This window comes from Erinaceus europaeus, chromosome X, assembly GCF_950295315.1.
Source record: "Erinaceus europaeus chromosome X, mEriEur2.1, whole genome shotgun sequence".
In the NCBI taxonomy this organism is placed as follows: domain Eukaryota; kingdom Metazoa; phylum Chordata; class Mammalia; order Eulipotyphla; family Erinaceidae; genus Erinaceus; species Erinaceus europaeus.
The window spans coordinates 17,820,480-17,841,299 of record NC_080185.1 but is presented as its reverse complement, the minus strand read 5'-3'; the positions used below and the strand labels follow the sequence as shown (position 1 = coordinate 17,841,299).

At 46.8% G+C, this 20,820-nt stretch overlaps 1 protein-coding gene across 5 annotated transcripts in view; it reads right to left on the bottom strand.

Moving 5' to 3' along the window:
* Positions 1 to 20,820, bottom strand: part of FGF13 (fibroblast growth factor 13) — a 737,755-nt gene that overhangs the window by 694,937 nt on the left and 21,998 nt on the right. For 2 of the 5 annotated variants that reach the window (XM_060183220.1, XM_060183225.1), the window contains exon 2: positions 7,371 to 7,594. The exons of 1 other annotated variant lie outside the window; for it this stretch is intronic. In XM_060183220.1, the coding sequence (XP_060039203.1) occupies positions 7,371 to 7,419 (49 nt within the window). In that variant the 5' untranslated portion in view covers positions 7,420 to 7,594. Of the gene's footprint in view, positions 1 to 7,370; positions 7,595 to 8,302; positions 8,319 to 8,742; positions 8,878 to 20,820 lie in introns of those variants that run through there. 2 more of the 5 variants (XM_060183221.1, XM_060183222.1) reach the window with 2 other exon arrangements.

Below are 20,820 nucleotides of genomic sequence, written 5' to 3'. Positions count from 1 at the left end.
TTATCTATTCCCAAGAGATAGAGACCAGAGGACCCAGGCAGTGGCACACTTGGTTAAGTCCACACATTACAGTGCACAAGGACTCTAGTCCCCATATGCAGGGAAAGCTTCATGAGTGGTGACACAGGGCTGCAGGTCTCTCTCTCCCTCTCTATTTTACCTGTCTCTATCCAATAATAAATAAAAGCTAGAGAAGCCGGGATGCTGCATGTCTCTATGTCTCTCTCTTTAAAAGAATTTGTTGATATATGAGAAAGATAGGCAGAGAGAGAAAGAACCAGACATCACTCTGGTACATGTGCTGCCAGGGATTGAACTCAGGACCTCATGGTTGAGAATCCAGTGCTTTGTCCACTGTGCCACCTCTCTCTATCTCCCACTCTCTTCACAATTTCTGTGTCTCTATCCAATAATAAGTAAATAAATAAATAAATGAAAATATTTCTTTTTAAAAAAAAGTGATAGAGACCAGTACCCTAACTCAACTCTGACATGAAGTGATGCCCCCTCCCTCCTTACCCAGAGTCCTTTGCTATGGTGCAATACATCCAGGCCAGACTAAATTTTACTTTGTGTTTTCCCTTTCTACCCTTATTTCCTAAATTCTACCTATGAGATAATCTGGTATTCATTCTTTTCTTTTTGGCTGTCTCATTAACATGATTCCTTTAAGCTTTATCCAAGATGAAACAAAGATAACTTCACGATTAACAGCTGAGTAGTATTCCATTGTGTATAGACACCTCAACTTTCTTAGGCACCCATCTGTGAAGGGAAAATGATCGGAAATAAGAAAGTTATCGCCAAAGATAGGTACTTTGGAACTTCTAAAATGGGTACTTTGGGAATAGCTTCCCTTTTTTTTTCTGATATTTTTTTTTCATCCACAGGTTTTAGGAGGCCCTCAGTATGCCAGATATTCATCCTCTTGGTAAAGGGACAGGATCTCTATTCCACTGTAATAAAGCCAACTGCATGCTGGGTAGCACTGTAGACTCTTGATTTTGCTAGGTGAGCATGTGTGGTCCACTACTTGTTTACATACTACCCATTCCTTTGTTATCTACAATGACTGACACTTTTCTTGGAGATCCACGTGTATGCGGTCAAAGGAAAAACTCCATGTAGCAAGTCTCTCTCCTCCTCTTCCCTTCACATTGGTCATTTCGTGATTTTTCTGGAAAAAGAGTCCATTTTCTTTGCAAAATTGGTGCATTTACCCAGAAGTGCATACCCCTAAGAAATAGTTCATCAAGTTATAACTTTCACCCAAATAATTAAATACCACATTGAAAAACAGGTCAATCTGGGGAGGATAACACAGTGGTTGCATACTAGACTTGCATAGCTGAGGCCCCAGACAGGCCAGGTTCAATTCCCAGCACCACCATACACTATAGTAGAGTAGTACTCTCTGTTCTCTCTCTTTCACCTTCTCAAAAATAAATCTTAAAAGTAAAATTTAAAAAATGTCAGAAATATGATGACTCTAGTGTGTTTGTGGAACTAATCTACCACATATGGATGAGCTAAAGTTTGAGTTGGTGAGGAAGAAGAAGAACCATATTGCACGAAATGGTAAACTTGAAATACACTCCTCAGCCTGGGCTGGGAAATCCAGGGGGTGAAAGTTCCCCTGGATAGGGAGACGTTAACCGTGATTACAGGCTATGCCCTATGAAGAAATGGAGCATCTCTCCTATCCTAATTGATGAGTTTAGTCTTTACATTTCAAAGATCATTTTAAACCTAAAGAAGTAAAAGTTATGTAGGATTCCCCTCCAATTACCACACTTTCATTCAGGATTTTCTTCTTTTTTTTTCCTTGACTTGTTTAATCTTGACAATGATATTTTTTTCCCGTTCAGTTGTCTAAACTCCAAAAATATAAGCCATAATGAAGCAGACAGCAACAAAGCCTTTTTATTGGGTATATCTGAGGAGCTCCAACACATCCCAGTGATTCTGTGTTGACTGTTAATTCTCAGAATGGGGAATTGATTTGAACAGAAAACAGCAAAGCTGCAAAGAGACCTGGACTTTTTTTTTTTTTAACAATTCCATCTCCCAATCAGCCCTCCAGCTCACCACCCAGACCCTGAATCTGATTCCCTCCCCTTCCTTCTCCCTCTTTTTCCAGGCCAGACACTTCCCTGTCTTTGGTGTGGATCACAACTCCCTTTCCCACAATTCACTTTGTGTTTCTAACTCAGCATCCCCCTCCCCCCAAAAAACAGCCACCCCCACTCCTCTTTTGCCAGGTGTTCCAGCTCAAAGATTCATGCTGACTCTCTGAACTGTGCTGTGAAGAGAGAGGAAGCAGTACTAAGTAAGGAAGGCACAGTACACCCCAACCTGCGCTCACCTCAAAAGCCTTGCACAACTGAGGCCCCAAAGGTGCCAAGTTCAACTCCTAGCACCACCATATGCCAGAGAAGAACAGTACTCTCTGGTATCTCTTTCACACTCTCAAAAATAAATTAAAAAAAAAAAGTTAAGATACCTGACTCAGGGGTGTTTGTGGAACTATTCTACCATTAGGCAAACAACTGCCCAAGTAATATCCTAGTATCAGTCTCCTTAAAGCCACACATCACTCAAACAAGGCCTGATGAAGATTCAGGGAGGGGACAGGCAGTGGTGCACCTGATTAAGTGCATACATTATCCTGTGCAAGGACCCCTGGGTTCAAGCGCCTGGTCCCCACCTGCAGGGAGAAAGCTTCAGGAGTGGTGACACAGGGCTGCAGGTATCTCTGTCTCTTTCCCTATCTACCACTCCCTTCTCAATTTCTGTCTCTGTCCAGTAATAAATCAAATTAAATAAATATCAGGGACATCAAACCCTAAGAACAGGCTGGCATTAGTCACCAGTGATCTCCCTGGCCAAACCCTCACCCAGGATATGACAGATGAAAACACACAGGAGAAATGAACACAGAGCTTATGGTACAACCACAAAACCACAGCTTCTGGTGACCTCTTCACAAGGTGAAGCAAACAAGTCACTATGTGAGTAACTGCTAACTTTTGGTAGTTTTTAATATTTTAATGACAGGTTAGTGGGGGGGGGGGCGCTGTGGAGAGAAGGCTGCTTAACACCTGTTCGACCTGACGCAGACCTGAGAAAGACACAGGATGGACAGAACCTGGTGGCCATAAACTGCCAAGACCAAGATGATCCCTTTTTTAGGAATGGCATGGGGTAGTCTTATCAGCCTAGACTGGCGACAGTGGCTACCACACCACAGTCCACAATGTGCATTCTTTCTTAGGTATGAGTCAGAGAGTGTCGGAAGGGCCGCAGGTGCATGTGGGCATAGGAGTTTATGACAGTGACAACTGAGCAAGGGGCCAGCTTCAAGAGCAACACCTGGGATTGGCCTCTTTAGTACAGAGGTCAGAGTGGCCCATGACACTAGCATGATTACACAGAAACAACCCACAGCCCAAATGGTCTTGAAACTTGCCTTGGATGTGAGAGCTCTCTGGAGTTGTTGGAAACACACACACACACACACACACACACACACACACACACACACCTCCAAACATAGTTTACTTTTCAAATATGAAAACCAAATCAGTTTCAAAAGAGAGAACTGACACCTTTTCATTCAAATCCTGAAATGTTTTAGGTTTGCTCTGCAGTTGGCTACATGTCTTGTTTTGTTGTGTTTGAAGGTTGTTTTTGTTCTCTTTTACCAGAGAACTGCTCAGCTCTGGCATATAGTGGTGAGGGATTTGAACCTGGGACCTCAGAGCCTCAAGCATGATTCTTTGCATAACCATTATGCTATCTTCCATGCTCCCGGCTACATGTTGTATGAATGTCAAGAGAACACAGTTCTTCCCCCAGAAGGAGACCTCGCCTTCATGGAGTCCTTTTCCACCAGAGAAGGCTTAGAAGGATGTTCTCTGACAAGGTAAAAGTGTGAACCAACCTTGAGCACACAGATGCTAGGTTTTCTTCCTTCCCAAAATGGAAACTGGTCTCCCCTCTGATTCTGAGCTGAGTGTCCCAAACTATTAACACATCTGCCAGTTGGGAAGTCTCTGCAAAGCCTGAATAAATACACAGAAGATGATTTGTGGCCCAAGAGGCCATTTCAGTAAGTTTGAAACAGAAGCAAGATCCCTCTTCAAAAGAGGACAGCCTGTCTTGTCTGGCTATTGAAAAGATTAGGGAAAAAAAATTGTCCGTCACTCAGCTTAGCCTTGCTAGGTTGAAGAAAAAGTGTATCTCATTCCACAGGAAAGCAGTTTACTGATCAACTACTACCTGTGCCTAAAAAATTCTCAAGAGACATCACCATATTCTAGGATCATCTACATAGCTATGGCAGGCTGTATGCATGAGCCCTAAGTGGTGAGGTGAGAGGCTGAATTATAACACTCTGGAGGCTCTGAAACCATACCATGAGATCCACTCACACTGTTATTAAATGACTTGACTTCATGGAACCACTTGTCATTTTCGTTAGAAAATAAATATGCGCATATCCAAAGGATCTAGTAGATTTTTTTTTCTCTTTTGCCTTCAGAATTATTGTTGGGGCTTGGTGCCGCACTATGAATCCACTTGCTCCTAGCAGTCATTTTCTCCGTTTTATTGGATAGGGCAGATAGAAACTGGAAGAGGAGAGGATGAAAGAGGAGAGAGAAAGACACCCAAAAGCCTGCTTCACTGCTTGGGAAGCATCCCCATGCAGGTGGGGAGCAGGGTACTTTGAACCCGTATCCTTGAGCTTCATACTATGTACTCTTAACATGGTACACCACCACCTGGCCCTGGATTTAGTAGATCTTCAAACCTGTACCTTGCTCTGGTATAAAATGTGCTCATGGATCCTCTCCCTTAAAAGAATACATTTATCAATAATCACAGCTCTTGGTGAATATAGTTCATAAACTCTCCTTGGTGGAAAAAAAAAAAAAAACAGACCTGGTTCTGGTGGATTTTGTTTCTCAAATTCAGCCACAAATTCCAAGTCAATGTACTTGAAAGGAAAATATTCACAGCTGGTAAGCAGTCACTATTTTGAAAATGCTCTAAATCTCAACAAAAAAAAAAAAAAAAAAAAAGGAAGGAAGGAAGAAACTGGACTTGGCCCTCTCAGCAGCTTTATGACTCCTACCCACTCAGAGCATAAACTCCCAACTTGAAAGTTGCCTTATAAAATGACTTTAATGTATTCTAATTACAACCATAATTCTAGTTGCTAATTACACAATTCCAACAGAGAGGCACTTGGTCTCAAATGCAGTAAATGAGTCAACATAAGAAAATGTTATGACATTACACCTAGTAAAAAGTTCTCCTGGTGGAGTTTCCAGAAACTTGTCCTGATGTTGCCACACTTGTTCAACCATTTTGGAGAGTCACAAGTGAAATCCCCCCCCCCCAAAAAAAAAGAGCCACCCCTGTTTTCTGGGAACAGTTTCAGGGACCTCTGACAAGACCACTTTAGGTCACCACCTGATGGCAATCAGGAATCAAAGCTAAAACAAAAACAAAAACCAAACAAACAAAAAAACTATATAGCTCCCAGATTCCAGAGGGGGAAAATCGCCTGACCAACTTGGTGTTAAAGCACCCAGTAGCATTTACTTTTCTGTGACCACAGTGTCTGTGTGTGTATGTGTGTGTGTGTGGGGGGGAGCTGTGTGGAAATCAATCCTTTTAACAATGACTCTGAAGTCATTAACCTTATGCCATGTTAATCTGTTAAAGACACAGGAAAATGAGAGATGCTCTGGGAATATGTATCCAAGAGTTCCACTTCCCAAAGGGTGTTTGGAAATTAATCTGTGTGCCTCAAACAGCCAGAGGATCCAAAGTCTTGAACTAGGGATGGCAGTGACAACACTGGCTCATTGAACAACAGAGCCAGTCTTCCTCACTCCAACTTCCAGAGTCTTTACTCAATGCTTCCCCTATCTGTTGAGAAACAAGGAGAAGAAGGCCCTGAGCTGAAGACTTCCACAACTTTCTGCAGGGGAGGACTGGCTTTGGTCTAGCATCACTAGGAGAGAAGGGCTGAGGCTAGGAGATGGGCAAAAGGAAGGGGGTAATGATTAGGAGGGAAAAGGGACCCCCAAAAGCTCTTTGAGCACTGCTCCCTCCCACCAGAACTAAAGCTGGGGATCCCTCCCCCTTGACTGCAGTCCTACTTCTGCAGTGAAGACACAGCATGGATCCCTGCAGTTTGGGGTGAGTGCCCCCCTCCCCCCGCGGCCGCTATGTGGCCATACCAAACACTTGCACCTGCTGTCCCCCCACTGCTCCACCACACACACACACACACACACACACACACACACACACACACACACGCGCGCGCGGGCGCGCGCGCGCTCTCTCCCAGCATCTAGATCTCCAGTTTGCATTCTGGCGCTAAGCCAGCCATGGGTTAGTGCTGGCGGTGGAGGGGTTGGGTTGGGGGGGGGGGTGTAAGGGGAGACAACACCCCTTCCTCTGACTTTACTCCAGTCCTGCTTCTGGGCTCTTCTACACACCCCTAAGGGTGGGAGGCTACCCGCATACTCTAGACACCCAGGGCCGTGTGGCCCAGGCCAGGTGGCTGCACCCCAGCGAGGTGTGGGAGGGGACTCACCCCCCCTACCCAGGCCGAGGCATCCTGCCACTGAGCACTAGTGGCAAGGGGACAGCCGCCTTTGTTCTCTGGGGCTTGGAGACGCTGCGCTGGCGAGGAACAGAGCGGGCGGCGCCCGGGGCACCCGTATTGCTCACTTTTGCACGCGACTGTGTCCGAGATTGGGAGCTCCTAGCCATCTGGGAGAGAGGTGGGGAGAGGTCGGATTGGGGGGGCAGGAACGAGGGGGAGGCGTTTGGCGTCTTGGCCAGGCTCTTTGTTTGCATTGGGGGCGGGGAGCCTGGCTTGGGCGAGTGGGGCAGATCACTGAGTATGTCACTAGATTGCACCGGCGCTGCACACCCAGATGCACACGCACACACACACACACACAGGCACATACACACACTCGCGCACACACAGAGACACACTCGCAGGGACAGGCGGCTGGGGCGCTCCGGGCTGCAGCAGCTCCATCTGTCCGCAGCGCCACCACCGTGCGTCCAGAGCTAGGGGGAGTGGAGCCGGCTGGAGGCACTTGCGGGGCGACAATTCCAGGAGGACAGAGGGGAAGTGGTGCTAAGCTAGACCCTCGCCCACCCCCACTCCACATATACACACACCCCAGCGACCCTTCCCCCTTTCTCGCCCGGGGTCGCAGAGGTCAAGGCCAGCCTAGGCTCTCTGAGGCAACCGAGGGCTGCGCGCACACCAAGGGGGCGAGCAAGGGAGCTAGGGCAGGGGAGAGAGCTGCGGGGCGGGCAGGCGGGCTTACCCTTAGAAGCATCTTTCTCCTCTTTGGGCTTGGTCACCTTTCCACTCATAGATCCCAGCTTGCTTGCCAAGGTCCGCGCAGGAGACGGAAGTCCTCGCCGAGCTGCCCGGACTTGGGAGAGTGACTCGGGCGGCAAGTCGCGATTGCCAGCTGCCCTGGCTGTGGCTCAGGGCGCAATCCGCTGCTCCCCGCCGCTGCCGCTGCCGCTGCCGCTGCCGCGCCGCCTGAGAGACAGAGAGAGAGAGAGAGAGAGAGAGAGAGAGAGAGAGAGAGAGAGAGAAGGCAAGGAGAGGGGTGAAGGAGGAGCCAGAGCCTGAGCCGCTGCCGCCAGCCGGAGCAGCCGGCCGCGGGAGGTGTTGCTCGCCTCACCCCAGAAGTGAGCAGACAAAGCAGCGCGTTGCTAACCCCCGGCGTCCCGCGATCGCCACCCCCCCAGGTACTCCACCGGGTTGGGCCACCCGCCTCCCTGGGCCCTGCACGGGCCTCTTGCAGGGAGTTGCCTGGCCCGCACGCTGACGGGCTGCTTCAAACCCCCGCCTCTCCCCTAGCCATTGAGGGCCGCCAACTCCACAAAAAAAATTTTAAAAAATTAAAAAAGACCGAGGGAGAGATGCCCCCCCAACACACACAAACACACACACACACACACACACACACACACACACACACACACACACGCACCACAACAAAGACGAAAATATTCACTTAAAAATAACCAGCCTCCCCAAAAGGGAAATGTTTGAACATGTGATGAGCAACGTGTGAGCCTGTTACACCGCAGAGCCGCGCGGCCCGCTGCCCGCTACCCGCCGGGGACCCACCCAGGAGCAACCCAGAGGGAGGGTCGCCACCGCCTCACACAAGTCACCGATTTGTAGGTTTCCTAGTCATTGACTCAAATGGAGGGGTGCGAAAGGGGAGCGGCTGGCGACCCTTACCTGCTCTCGCTCCTGTCTCTACACCCACATCCCTTCGGAGCTCGCTCGCTCCCTCGCTCCCAACAACTCTCCGGTCCCCGCGAGTGGCCAGGCGATAAGGCAGCGCATCCCTTGTAGCCCGCAAGGTGTGGGCACCCGGGGGTGGAGTGGGGGGCGGGGCGCCACCCAGCCACCAGCCCGCGGTTGTAAACCCGAGCTCCTCAGGGGCGCGCCTACGTCAGCAGCCCCGGGTGTAGGAGCACCCCAAGAGCGGGGGAACGTGTGGGCCGGGCGTTCCCGAACCCCTCCGGGTTCCAACCCGTCCACCACTGAGATCGAAGCCCGGAGACACCGTGCCTCTGCCTCCCCCCATACACACACACCCCACAGCCCTGCTCCCAGTGCCCGCCTACCCCGCACCGCTGCCCAGGACCGGAGCGGATCACCACCTACACTTTGGGGCTTTGGGGTCCCTCTTGCCCAGCTGCTCCCACAGGCGGGATCTCAGCCCTGGAGTTGGCGACTCCTCGCCTCCGGTCAGCTGGCCAAGTTGAGATCGCTTGGGCTCCCGAGGAAGGCGAGCTGGGATGTGGGTGCCACAGGGGCAGAGTGAAACTGACCGTGACAGCTGCCACCTCCCACCGTCACCTCCCACCCCCAAGCGCAGGCCCCTCCTCCTCCAGCCGGTGGCTCTGGTTGGCAAAGAGTCTCCACCACGGGGGGGGGGGGGGCGGGGGGGAGCCGTGCGGTGGGTCTGAAAGCCTCAGGTACAAGAGAGGAACACAAGGCTGGATCTTTCTATCGCCCGGGGCTCGCTCTAATCACAGAAGTCCAAATTAACACCAAAAGGGGGCGGACTGGGAAGGAGAGGGGGCGCCAAGGAAATAGAAGGGGGAGAAGATAAGCCAGGAATCAACTCTGGGGCGTTCTGGGAAACCCTTTCTCCTTCTTGGGAGCGTGGTTCCTCCCCCTATCCTCTATCCCCAAAAGCCCAGCATTCTGTTAGGGGAACACAGGTGTCCCTAGCAAGACTTAGTCCACAGAGCCATCTAGTAAGCAGACCTTGGGCTCCAGCCTGGCAGGGGAGATGACCCCCTCTGACTCCCAGGCAGAAAAGCCCTTTTCACCCCCTCGTCCCACCCAACCCGAGCCGCTTCTTAATTCAGTTACATTAATGGCATTAAACCAGGCGAAGAAATGATATAGATGGATTAGCCCTCCTGAATCCCAGGCGGTAACTCAATTACTAGAGCCTGCTGTGGTTTTCAAGACCAGGAGAGTGGGCTGCCCCTGCCTCCAGCCAGGGTCTAAAGGTGGGCAACCCGCTAAACTCGATTTGTAGGCTCCATCCTTGAGTCTAGGAGTAACTGGGGGGGGGGGGTCTGTGTTTTCTTGTAACTAATTTAATAATCTGGAAGTTGATGATACAGTGATAATGCAAGGTTAGACCATTAACCAGTACTCTGGGAAAGAAGGAATTTCGCTTCCATTGACCATAAATCAAAAAGGTGGAGAGAGCTCAGTGGCGGGGATGGGGGTGGGGTACCCACATGCAGGGGGAAAGCTTCACTAGTGATTTAGCAGGGGTGCAGTTGTCTCTCTGTCTCCCTCTCTATATCCCCTCCCCTCTCAATTTCTCTCTATCTCTATCCAATAAATAATAATAATAACAATAATAATATAAGATCAAAGAGAGCTCAATAGCTTCATACAGAAAGCTCTGGAGGAAAATGGTCTTTATATGCTTAGCATCCTGTAAGAGACAGTTCTCCTGGGATTGGTGCCTACCCCATGCCAAGTGGCAAGCTAAAGACTTTATCACCATTATCTGATGTCATCTTCACTGTTGTCCATTTCCATTTACAAACGAGGAAATGGAGGCTCAGAGAGATTAAGTAACCTGCCTGAAGGACACACAGGTAGGGTAACTAACCTGGGAAGCCAGGATTAAACACTAAGAGAGTCTGCCATAGAAGCAGGTAGGTCTGTGGGTCCCACACAGTCTATTGGTATTCTCTCACTCCCTTAATGGAAGAGGCGGTGGCTTTTTTACTGGACCTATGTGCCCATCTTAAGCTCCCAAGTTGTTTCAGAGTGGCTTAACTCAGCACAAGTGCTTACATACACTGGCCAATTCTTGCGCACAGAAAACTCACAATATAAGCAACAAGACTGGGGCCATGTGGTGGTGCACCTGGTTGAATGCACCTGTTACCATGCTCAAGGACCCAGGTTCAAGCCTTTGATCACCACCTGCAAAGGGGGAAGCTCCAAGAGTGGTGAAGGAGTGCTGCAGGTGTCTCTAGCTCTCTCACTCTCTATCTCCCCCACCTCCCCCTTTCCTATTGATTCTCTCTGTTGTATCAGATAAATGGGAAAATACAATTAAAAGAATAAGCATAATTTTTTAAAAAAGCAACAAGAACTTTGGAAGAAAAAGGATAATCCCTGTCTTGGAAGATACTGGCCTTGGTTGTTATACCCATTCAGAGTATCTCAACATTTCTGCCTCATTAAGATCTCCAGGAAAGATCTCTGTACAGATAAGACACGCCCCCTTCTCCCCTCTCCCCACCAAAAAAAGGGGGGAAACTCCCATTTGAGTGACTTTTACATGATGACCGAGTATCACACTGTTCCCTGGAGGACAGTAAGAAAGTTGTCTGCTTGGCAGATTACCAGAGTCTGTCTGTTCTTCCATAAATACAAAACTGTAAGATTCAGTGTGTTACTTCACCACAAACCAAAGCCTGCCACAGAAAATAGATAAATAAATAAGTGATTTTATCAGAAGGCAAAGAAAACAGACACTGAGATCAAGAACAAAAGCATAACCTGCATCCATCTGGGGACATTCCAAAAGCATAGAACTGCATACATGCCAGAGACCAAGCAACCTGGATTTTCCATTGCCTGAACAAGAATTCTCACCTAGACAGAGCGACACACTGCTAGGTAGAGCATAGGCAGCCTCTTTTGTAAAAGGCAAGGGTCCCAGTTTTCAAAGCCTCGTGAGATGTTGAAGGGAGGATGGCATGTCCCTGTGTCCAACTCCAAGCTGCTTGGTGATATGGCAGAGACAGATGACCTGTCACCTGACTGAGAATGTTCTGGGTGGTTTGGACATAAGGGGTCTTTCTCCCACCACCGGCAGGAATCTATCCTGGAGCCTTTCTCTGGTCTCTAGCCCTTCTCCCACCCAACTCCACCTGCCCTGTGTTACCTGGAGTGAGAAGGGACTCACTTTCTAGCCTGGCAATTTGTATGAAGATATCTGATAATGTCCCTTCTTCTCTCTGTCTGTCTCTATAGGGATTGGTCCTCTCCACCCTGCGTCAGACACTCCTAGAATAAAGAATCCCTCAGCTGACAAAGCATGGGGCTGTCCTGTGCAGAGTCTTGGAATGAAAGCAATTCTCCAAAACAAAGCAAAGTATCTCCTATGACCATGCCACTAAAAACAACCAGGCTTGAGTCTGTGGTCCTCAAGAGGGAAGGTGCTCCTGGAGTCTCCTCCTACTGACCTGGCATCTATTCTGTGCCAGTCCCCTGATGCCTCAAGACACCAGCCTCTGGAATCAGCCTTGCTCATCCTCCAGCAGCTCTGAGCAGTGTTTCTGGGCACTGTGCCATGAGGCTCCATTGTCTGTGCTGGAGGGTGAGACTGGGGTGAGTAGGGTAGAGAGGCCAGAGCAACTTAGGGCTCTTTCCTGGCAGATTGGGACTGGCTTTTCAGCCATTGTCTTCTGGCTCCGCCAAACTCAGTGTTTTAATGATAAGACTGCTTCCCGCTGGACCAAATGTGGTTTGCATTTGGGAAAACAATTCACAGCAGAAAGCTGGCTCAGAGGGAGACAACCAAGCAAACCTTGCACTCCCAGCCAAGCCACTGGACAGTAAGAAAGGCACACTAGGTCAAGATCTGGGGCATCGGGAGTCCCTTTCACTCTGCAGCACATATCTCTGTGACTTCTACTTTGAGATCCAGTGGCTTCTTCGAGAGGCATTCCTTCCTGAGTTCAAGCCGGTAGTGCTTACATTCATTCAGATGGAACACTGCTTTCTCCTGGAGCATTTCTGTGATGGAAGACTTGCACAAGAGATTTCCAAAGCCTGTGACTAGTGCTTGTAACACCTGTCCATCAGAGGAGATAGCTCATCAGGTACAGCCCATGCCTTAGCATGTGTGAAGTCTAGAGCCCTGGAACTACATGAGAACCTAACACTGAGGAGTAAGGCCCACAGATGGTGGAGCAGTGCTGTGGGGTTTCTCCCTCCTCTCTTCCCTCTCGCTCACCTCCCTCTCATTTGGTGTCTCTGAATTAAAAAAAAAATGAAAAAGGTCAGGTTGGGGATAGGGGATTTGTGCATGCATAATTCATGTGCTGCACCTGTGCTGCAAATAAATAAATAATAAATGAAAACATGACTCACTGGCATTAATCCAAAAGATGTAAAAGTACTAAATTAAAAGGATATTGGAACACAGTATATGACAGCAGCATTATTATTCACAAAACTAAAGCAAGGAATCACCCTCAATGCCCATGGGGAGATGACTGGATAAAGAAGTTATGGGGGTGCCAGTTAGTGGCACACCCAAATAAGTGCACATATCACTTAAGTGCAAGGCCCTTGGTTTGTGCCCTTACTTCCCAACTTCAGGGAAAGTCACTTCACGAGTGTTGAAACAAGTATGCTGGTGTCTCTCTTTCTCTCTAGCTTTCTATCTCCATTCTCCCTCTCAATTTCTGTTTTGTAAAATAAAATAGAAAAAAGAAAGGAAGGAAGGGAAAAAGGAAAAATGGCCACTAGGAGCAGTAGATTCAAAGTGCAGACACCAAACCCCAGCAACAACCCTGATGGCAATTAAACATTAAAAAGAAAAAAAAGCTATACAATGAATAACTAGTTAGTGAAAAATTACAGATAAAAAGATGACATTGTACCTTTTAGGAGAAAATGCATGGAACTTGAGGTGATTCTGCTAAGCAAAGCAAATCAAAAGTCAAAAACAAATGCCAGATGATTTCACTCTTAAGTAGAACGAAATAAGTAAAATAACACAAACTGGAAAGACAACAATAAAATTAACTCTTAGACTTGGTAAAAACTATGGTGGTTACTAGGGGGAGAGGGGAGAGAAAGGGGCAGAACTGGGTATAGTGGCCTTTTTGATAGTGAGAAGATACTAGAACTTTGGTGTTGGGTGGCATGAATACATATCTGAAGGCACACAGCTCTATTTTGGACTCCCATAGTGTTGCAAGCCAATGGTATATCAGCTAATTAAATCGGTCACAGTCATGGACAACTGGGCATTCTGACTTGTCTCCTTGCTCTAGCTAGCTTTGAAACTGCTTTCTTCTCTTCAGTAAGGGGAGTGCAATGCCCGGTGACTTTTATGGTGATTTAGAAAGGCTCTATAGCTTCTGCTCTGGGGGAAGCATCTTGCCCTGAAGGAAGTCTGTTGAGCTGAAAATTCACTCATGTCTCAGCTTTCCAGCTGACAGGATTAGTTGAGCTGCCAGAGTACAGGCAGCAATGAATGCCACCCCAGCAAGACAGCCATTTTGGATTTCTAGCCCAATCAAACCACCCAATGACTGACTGCAATCCAAGCCAACATCTAACAGTGTGCTCCTGAGAGCCTCCTGCTAGTGGAGAACCACTCAGTGAAATCAGCCTCCCATTCCTGACCACCAGAATCAGGAGGCAAATTAAGTGGATATGTTTAGAGGCTATTTTGCATGGTAACAAGCTATGCAGAAATAGAACAGGAGGGAAGCGGGGAGAAAAGCGATGGCTTAGCTGTAGAACACAGGAGTTGCTCCTGAGTTGATCCATGGTACAGGATGTGCTGGACTGGGGTTCTGGCTTCTCTCTGTCACTCACACAAAAAAAAAACTTTTAGGGGCTGGGTGGTAGTGCATCTGGTTGAACAAACATGTTACAATGAGCAAGGACCTGACTTCAAGCCCTTGGTCCCCACCTGCAGGGGAAAAGCTTCACAAGTGGTAAAGCAGGGCTGCGGGTGTCTTTTTGTCTCTCTCCCTATCTCCCCCTTCCTTTCAATTTCTGGCTGTCTCTATCCAATAAAGATAAAATAATTTTTTAAAAAATCAAACAACCCATCTCTATCTCATATGAAGTAAATGGAAGAGATTCATCGTAGCAAACGGCAATAGGAACTGGAATCATTTCTAACCGTCTCTACTAGGACTATATGCCCAGGTCACTGTCTCCACTCTCTAGACATAATAACCCCTTGAATGCAGACTGGCTTCACAGCCTGTTCTTTCTTTTCCTCTTTTTATCATCAGAAGATACCCAAAATGATGCAGTGCTATTCCAGGTCCCGTTTTGAGATGGAGAGATATAGGGGTAGCACACAGGGCTGGCATGCAAGAAGTCTGAGGTTCAGTCCCCACCACTAGCTGAGAGGTCCTCTGGTCAGAAGCAAACAAATAAACTACAAAAACACTGGACATTTCTACTGCCCCTCTGGGGACAGGAAATTAGTCACCATATAAAAAGGCAGGCAGGGACAATGAGCTAGCTCACCAGGTAAGTCACCTGCTTTGTCACGCATGAGTCCTGGCTCCACATAGGAGGTTGCTGTGGAGGTGGAGAATTCTCCAGTGCCATGAGGTCTTTCCTTTTCTCTGTCTCCCTTTCTATCTGAGTGCAAAAGTACTCCAGAGTGGTTACATCATGCATATGCAAGGTTCTGACTCCACACACACAGAAAAAGGCACAGAATTGTCATGGGGCCACCCAAGTTGGCCATGTGGAGGGCCTAAGTGATGAAGAACCAGGAACCCCAGCTGATGGCAGTCCAGAGAGCCAGCCAGCCAGCTCCTAGCCATGAGGCTACCAGATTCCTTGCTGTGCCCTGTCCAACCCATAGAGATGTGAGGCAAAGTGCTGTTTTAAACCACTGCATCTGGTGGTCCACTGTTATACATAGCCATAGAGAAGTGGGATGAGGATTTTAGAACCATTTCAGGACCAAGTCATCTCTGTTCCTTGCTCGACTACAGAGTAGGATAGATTTCTGGAGTGGAAAAAGTGGTAAGACAAAGATATGTCAATGATTTATCTGAAAACAGCTCAATGCTAAGGTCTTTCCAGTCCCCATCACACACGTGGTTTCTGTCTCCCCTGAAATGGAACATGTGTATTGTTGCAATGAGATTCTGTGAGGAATGGCCACCTGTAAATGTCCTGTCACCTTCTTCTCTCATAAAGGAAGGATCAATGGGCTATAGCTTGTACAAGGATTAGCTTTGGTCCTCAAACAAGGAATATCAATGTGTAGCATTTGACACCTATCTGGGACCCCCTGATTGTTATACAAGATTTCAGTTCTCCCAAAGAGGGAGGAGAAGTAGTTTTCTCTAGAGCAGAAAACAGACCTTTTCAACACTCTCCTGGTAAACAACAGAAGACTTTGGCCTGGGTCAGTTTCAGAGGATGTACAAATCTAGAAGGTCTTGCCTCCATTCTAGTAGTCTTACTCATAACTCTACCAGGAACCACTTTTTAAAAAATTCCTGGACACGTGTGTGTGTGTGTGTGTGTGTCCTCCCTTGTGTGTGATTAACACAGTCCGATGTGTGTCTTCACTCTTCAGTGAGATCAGAAACTCAGCAATGCCAAGATCGGAGTGACACTTTTCTGAGTCTAACGCATCCTCAACCATAGCAGGGTTTACAAAGCATGTACTCCAGCAAAGGAACAATGAACAGCCTCGTGGCCATAACAGCACTCATTCAATTTCTGGCTCTGCACTAAAAACTTATCAGGATTGTGCCATTTTATGCTCAAAGAATTTCTCCATGTTCCAAACTATTAGTAGTACCATCAGAAGTCCAGAGAAATGTAACAACTTACTCAAAATTGAAGTAAAAAGGCACCCCCAATGTGGTGGGTGGGAGGGTTGGAAGGAAGTCTACTACATTGTTGGGGGGATATATATTGGTGCAGTTTTTAAGCAGTATAGAGATTTCTGAAAAAGAAATGTAGAAATCCCACATCACCAACAGTACTACTGCCAGGACATAGCCAAAGAATATGAAAATACCAATTTGAAAAGACATCTGCACTCCTGTGTTCACTGTAGCATTATTCAAAACAGCCAAGCGATGGAGACAATCTCAAGGTCCATCACTGGATGACTGAATAGAGCAGCTGTGGTTTACATACTAAATGGAATATTACTCAACTGAAAAAAATAGATGAGATCTTATCTTTTGCAGCAGCATGGATGTGCCTAGCTGTGATCATGCTAAGTAAAGTTATGTCATACAGTGAAAGACAACACAATGTTTAATATCATAGTTGGAAAGTAAGTCAACAAGACACATGGACTAACAGATCATAACAAAATAATTCAGACTCTGAAAACAAAATGGTGGTTATCAGAGGGGAAGAGGAAATGGAGGAAATGATTGAGGGGTCAGTGGATCATGGGAATCACAGTAGAGCTTTGGTTGTGGATGCAATGCGACTGGTATTTATATAAAAGCATGAAAGTGTAGTATGTAAATTTATATAGTATTATAAACTAAAGATCAGTCGATGCAATCTTTATTTTTAAAATAAGTCTTAAGGGGCTGGGCATTGGCACACCCAGTTGAACGTGCATATTACAATGAGGGAGGACCCAGGTTAGAACCCCTACCCCACCTGCAGGAGGGAAGCCTCACGAGTGGTGAAGGAAATAAAGCAGATGTCTTTCTGTTTCTTTCCCTCTCTGTCTCCTCTCCCTTCTCAATTTCTCTTTTTTTTTCTATCAAATAAAGAACAAAAAGGGGGGAAATGGCCACTAAGAGTGATGGATTCATTGTACAGGTATGGAGCCCCAGTGATAACCCTGGTGGCTAATAATAATAATAATAATAATAATAATAATAATAATAATAATAATAATAATTAAGACATAGGAGATAGAATAATGGTTATGTAAAAAATTTTTCATGCCTGGGTCCAGGCAGTGGTGCATCTGGTTAAGTGCACACATTACAGTGCACAAGGACACAGGTTCAAATCCCTGGTCTCCACCTGCAGCGGGAAAGCTTCACAAGTGGTAAAGCGGGTCTGCAGGTATCTCTCTGTGTCTTTCCTTCTCTATCTCCCCCCCTCAATTCCTTTCTGTCTCTATCCAATAATAAAGAAAAAAATTCATGCCTAAGTCTCCAAGATCCCAAGTTCAATCACGTGGCACCACCATAAGACAGAACTGAAAAGTGTTCTCATAAAAAATGTTAATAAATAAATAAGTTGGTAAATATATAAAAAAGTTTCATCCAAGGCCAGAGAGATATCTTATAGTGTAAGATACATGCCTTGCTATGCACATGGCCCAATTCGAGTTCTAGCGCCACATGGAGATACTATAGTACCAGAGGAGCCTCTGGTGTTGTGGTGTCTCTTTTCCTCTCTGAGTCTCTATATCTGAATGAAAAAAGTGGCCCATTGGAAGTGGTGAAATTACATATGTTGTGTGGCCCTGGGCTAAACAAAATTTAAAAAAAATTCATCCACGATTAAGACTGAAGTAAGACCTACTTCTAAAGTCCCAACTACATGACACAGCATAATTCTCAAATGTTATGAAAGGATTAGCACCTCTCAAATTCCACCAAAGAGGAAGCCAAGAATGAGAGTAAGAACAGAGATCTCAAGGCTGATTGGGCCTTAATTCATTTTCTGTCAACACCTGACCTCCCCCCATCCTTTGGCAGACATGAATGAGGGCTGACTGTCCAAACTGCCCTTCCAGGAAGGGGTCACAGACCAGCTGTGCAGACTGTGGTCAGTGGGAAGCCTCTAGATGGCAAGCCTTCAATGCTATGACATAAAATGAAGCCACACCCTTTCTCCCCTGGACAGTCCAAATCCAAACTCTGAGGGAAGTCAGCCATTTTGGATCAGTGCTCACTATCCCACAGACTGGTCTCATTCACTAAGGATCACCCCATCTTGTTGGCCTAGGGTTTGTGGGATCTGCTTTGCAGTTTCACTTCTTCCTTGGCCCCAATCTCACCTCATTTTCCTTTCCTTTTAGTTGTTAAACATCTTCTACTACAAAACCAGCTGCTACCAGAAATTCTAGTCAGTGTCTGCTCTCTCCATCTCCAACCCTGTTATACTGCTCAGGCATTTGGTAAAGACGGATTCTGAGTATCTCTCCTGTTCAGGACATCTAAATAAGTATCATTTATTACTTATACTCTTTGCCACCAATTTCCTGGCTACTTGGGAAGTTGCTGTCAGGCTTCTTTGGAGTGTCAAGGTGTAAGCCTGGATCTTCACCTGCCCTGAGACCTAGCTGCTACTCTATATAATGGTTATGTTGTTGGAAGCAAGGAGTAACTTTCAGATCATGAAGAAATAACACATGGGTTGCTAACAGTGAGACACTTGAACCTGCACTTTCCTTCACCTTAAACTGTTTTGCAACCCCACTGATGTGATTTTACCCAGTATAGGATAGATAAACTTGGCACTTCTACTCATCATGGGGGTGATGGTATTATAATCACCATACTGCAGCTACCTTTTATGAGATGTGGAGTGAGAGAAAGAGGAGAGAGAGAGAGAGAGAGAGAGAGAGAGAACACAAGTTTGCAAAGCACCAGTCCACCATCCACAGAGTACTGTATTTTACTCTTGTTTTCATGTGGTGCCAGGGATAGAATCAAGGAATTGATACACAGATGTCATGAGGTAGGAACAGTGATACAGCTCATTTGGATAGTGTGTTGCTTTGCCATGTGTGCGATCCAAGTTTGAGACTATATTCTACCACATTGAAGGAAACCAGTGGTGTGGTATCTCTCACTTTCTTTCTGCCTCCCTGCTTCTATCAGAAAGGAAGGAAGGAAGGAAGGAAGGAAGGAAGGAAGGAAGGAAGGAAGGAAGGAAGGAAAGAAGGAAGAAGGAGAAAGAGAGAGAGAGAGAAATAGAGCAAGAGAGAGAGAAATCTCTACCACCACTGGTCACTTCCATCAGGAACGGCATCATAAGCCATCTTGTGGGCCCTCCGAGGACCTTGCCCTCACTATAAAGCAGTGACAGTAGGGACAACCCAAGTCTCCAAAGGGAGGCTGAGGTATCCTGCTCCTACTCTGATACAATTTTCTCAGACAATATTTTTAAAAATATTTTATTTATTTATTTTCCTTTTTGTTGCCCTTATTGTTTTTATTATTGTTGTGGTTATTATTATTGTTGTTGTTATTGATGTTGTTGTTGCCGGATTGGACAGCGAGAAATGGAAGAAATGGAGAAAGGAGGGGAAGACAGAGATGGGGAGAGAAAGACAGACACCTGCAGACTTGCTTCACCACTTGTGAAGCGACCCCCCTGCAGGTGGGGAGACGGGGGCTCAAACTGGGATCCTTATGCCGGTCCTCGAGTTTTGCCCCATGTGCAATTAACCAGCTGTGCTCCAGCCCGACCCCCCAGACAATATATATTTTTAATTTTTTATTTATAAAAAGGAAACATTGACTAAACCATAGGATAAGAGGGGTACAACTCCACACAATTCCCACCACCAGAACTCTGTATCCCATCCCCTCCCCTGATAGCTTTCCTATTCTTTAACCCTCTGGGAGTATGGACCCAAGGTCATTATGGGATCTAGAAGGTGGAAGGTCTGGCTTCTGTAATTGCTCCCCGCTGAACATGGGCATTGACAGATCGATCCATACTCCCAGACTGTCTCTCTCTTTCCCTAGTGGGGAAAGGCTCTGGGGAAGTGGAGTTCCAGGACACATCGATGGAGTTGTTTGTCCAGGGAAGCCCAGACAATAGTTTTCTCCAATTTCAAGCTAGCTATCAAACTCAAGCAAAACTACCATATTGTGTGCCCCTAGGAACATGCCTAAAATGGACTTCCTAGCTTTCTTCTACCCTAAGATCCCTAATCTCATCTGCTCTGTTTCTACTTTTTGGTTCCTGTTAATTAACCATTGTGTCTGACTTTCTGTTCTGCCACCTTCCAGACACCAAGTTACAGATACCACCACGACTCATTCCATCCCAACTTCTCTGGGCAGACAACCTCACCAGTCTATCCTGGAACCTCGCCTCTCCAGAGCTCTGGCCCACTAGGGAAAGATAGAAACAGGTTGGGAGTATGGATTTACCTGCCAATGCCCACGTCCACTAGAGAAGCAATTACAGAAGTCAGAACTCCTACCTTCTGTGCTCCCAAAACAACCTAGATCCATACTCCCACTGGGGGAGAAGTGATAAGAGGAAAAAGATAAGAGGGCTCTGAACTCCAGCTCCATCAGCACCCAGAGAGAGAGGAGGGAAAGGAGAGGGTCATTTGGATGTAATAATTGTTTCAAGAGTGGCTTGGAGGGGAAGAAAGGATTGGATCTAGAAGAAAAGGGGGGAAATTATATACAAATGTGGACAGATAGTTGTGGAGACGATGGCTCGCCGATGTCTACAGCCTAGGGGCTGGCTTCTAGTGGGCAGACCGGGGATTCAGAACTCTGGTAGTGGGAATG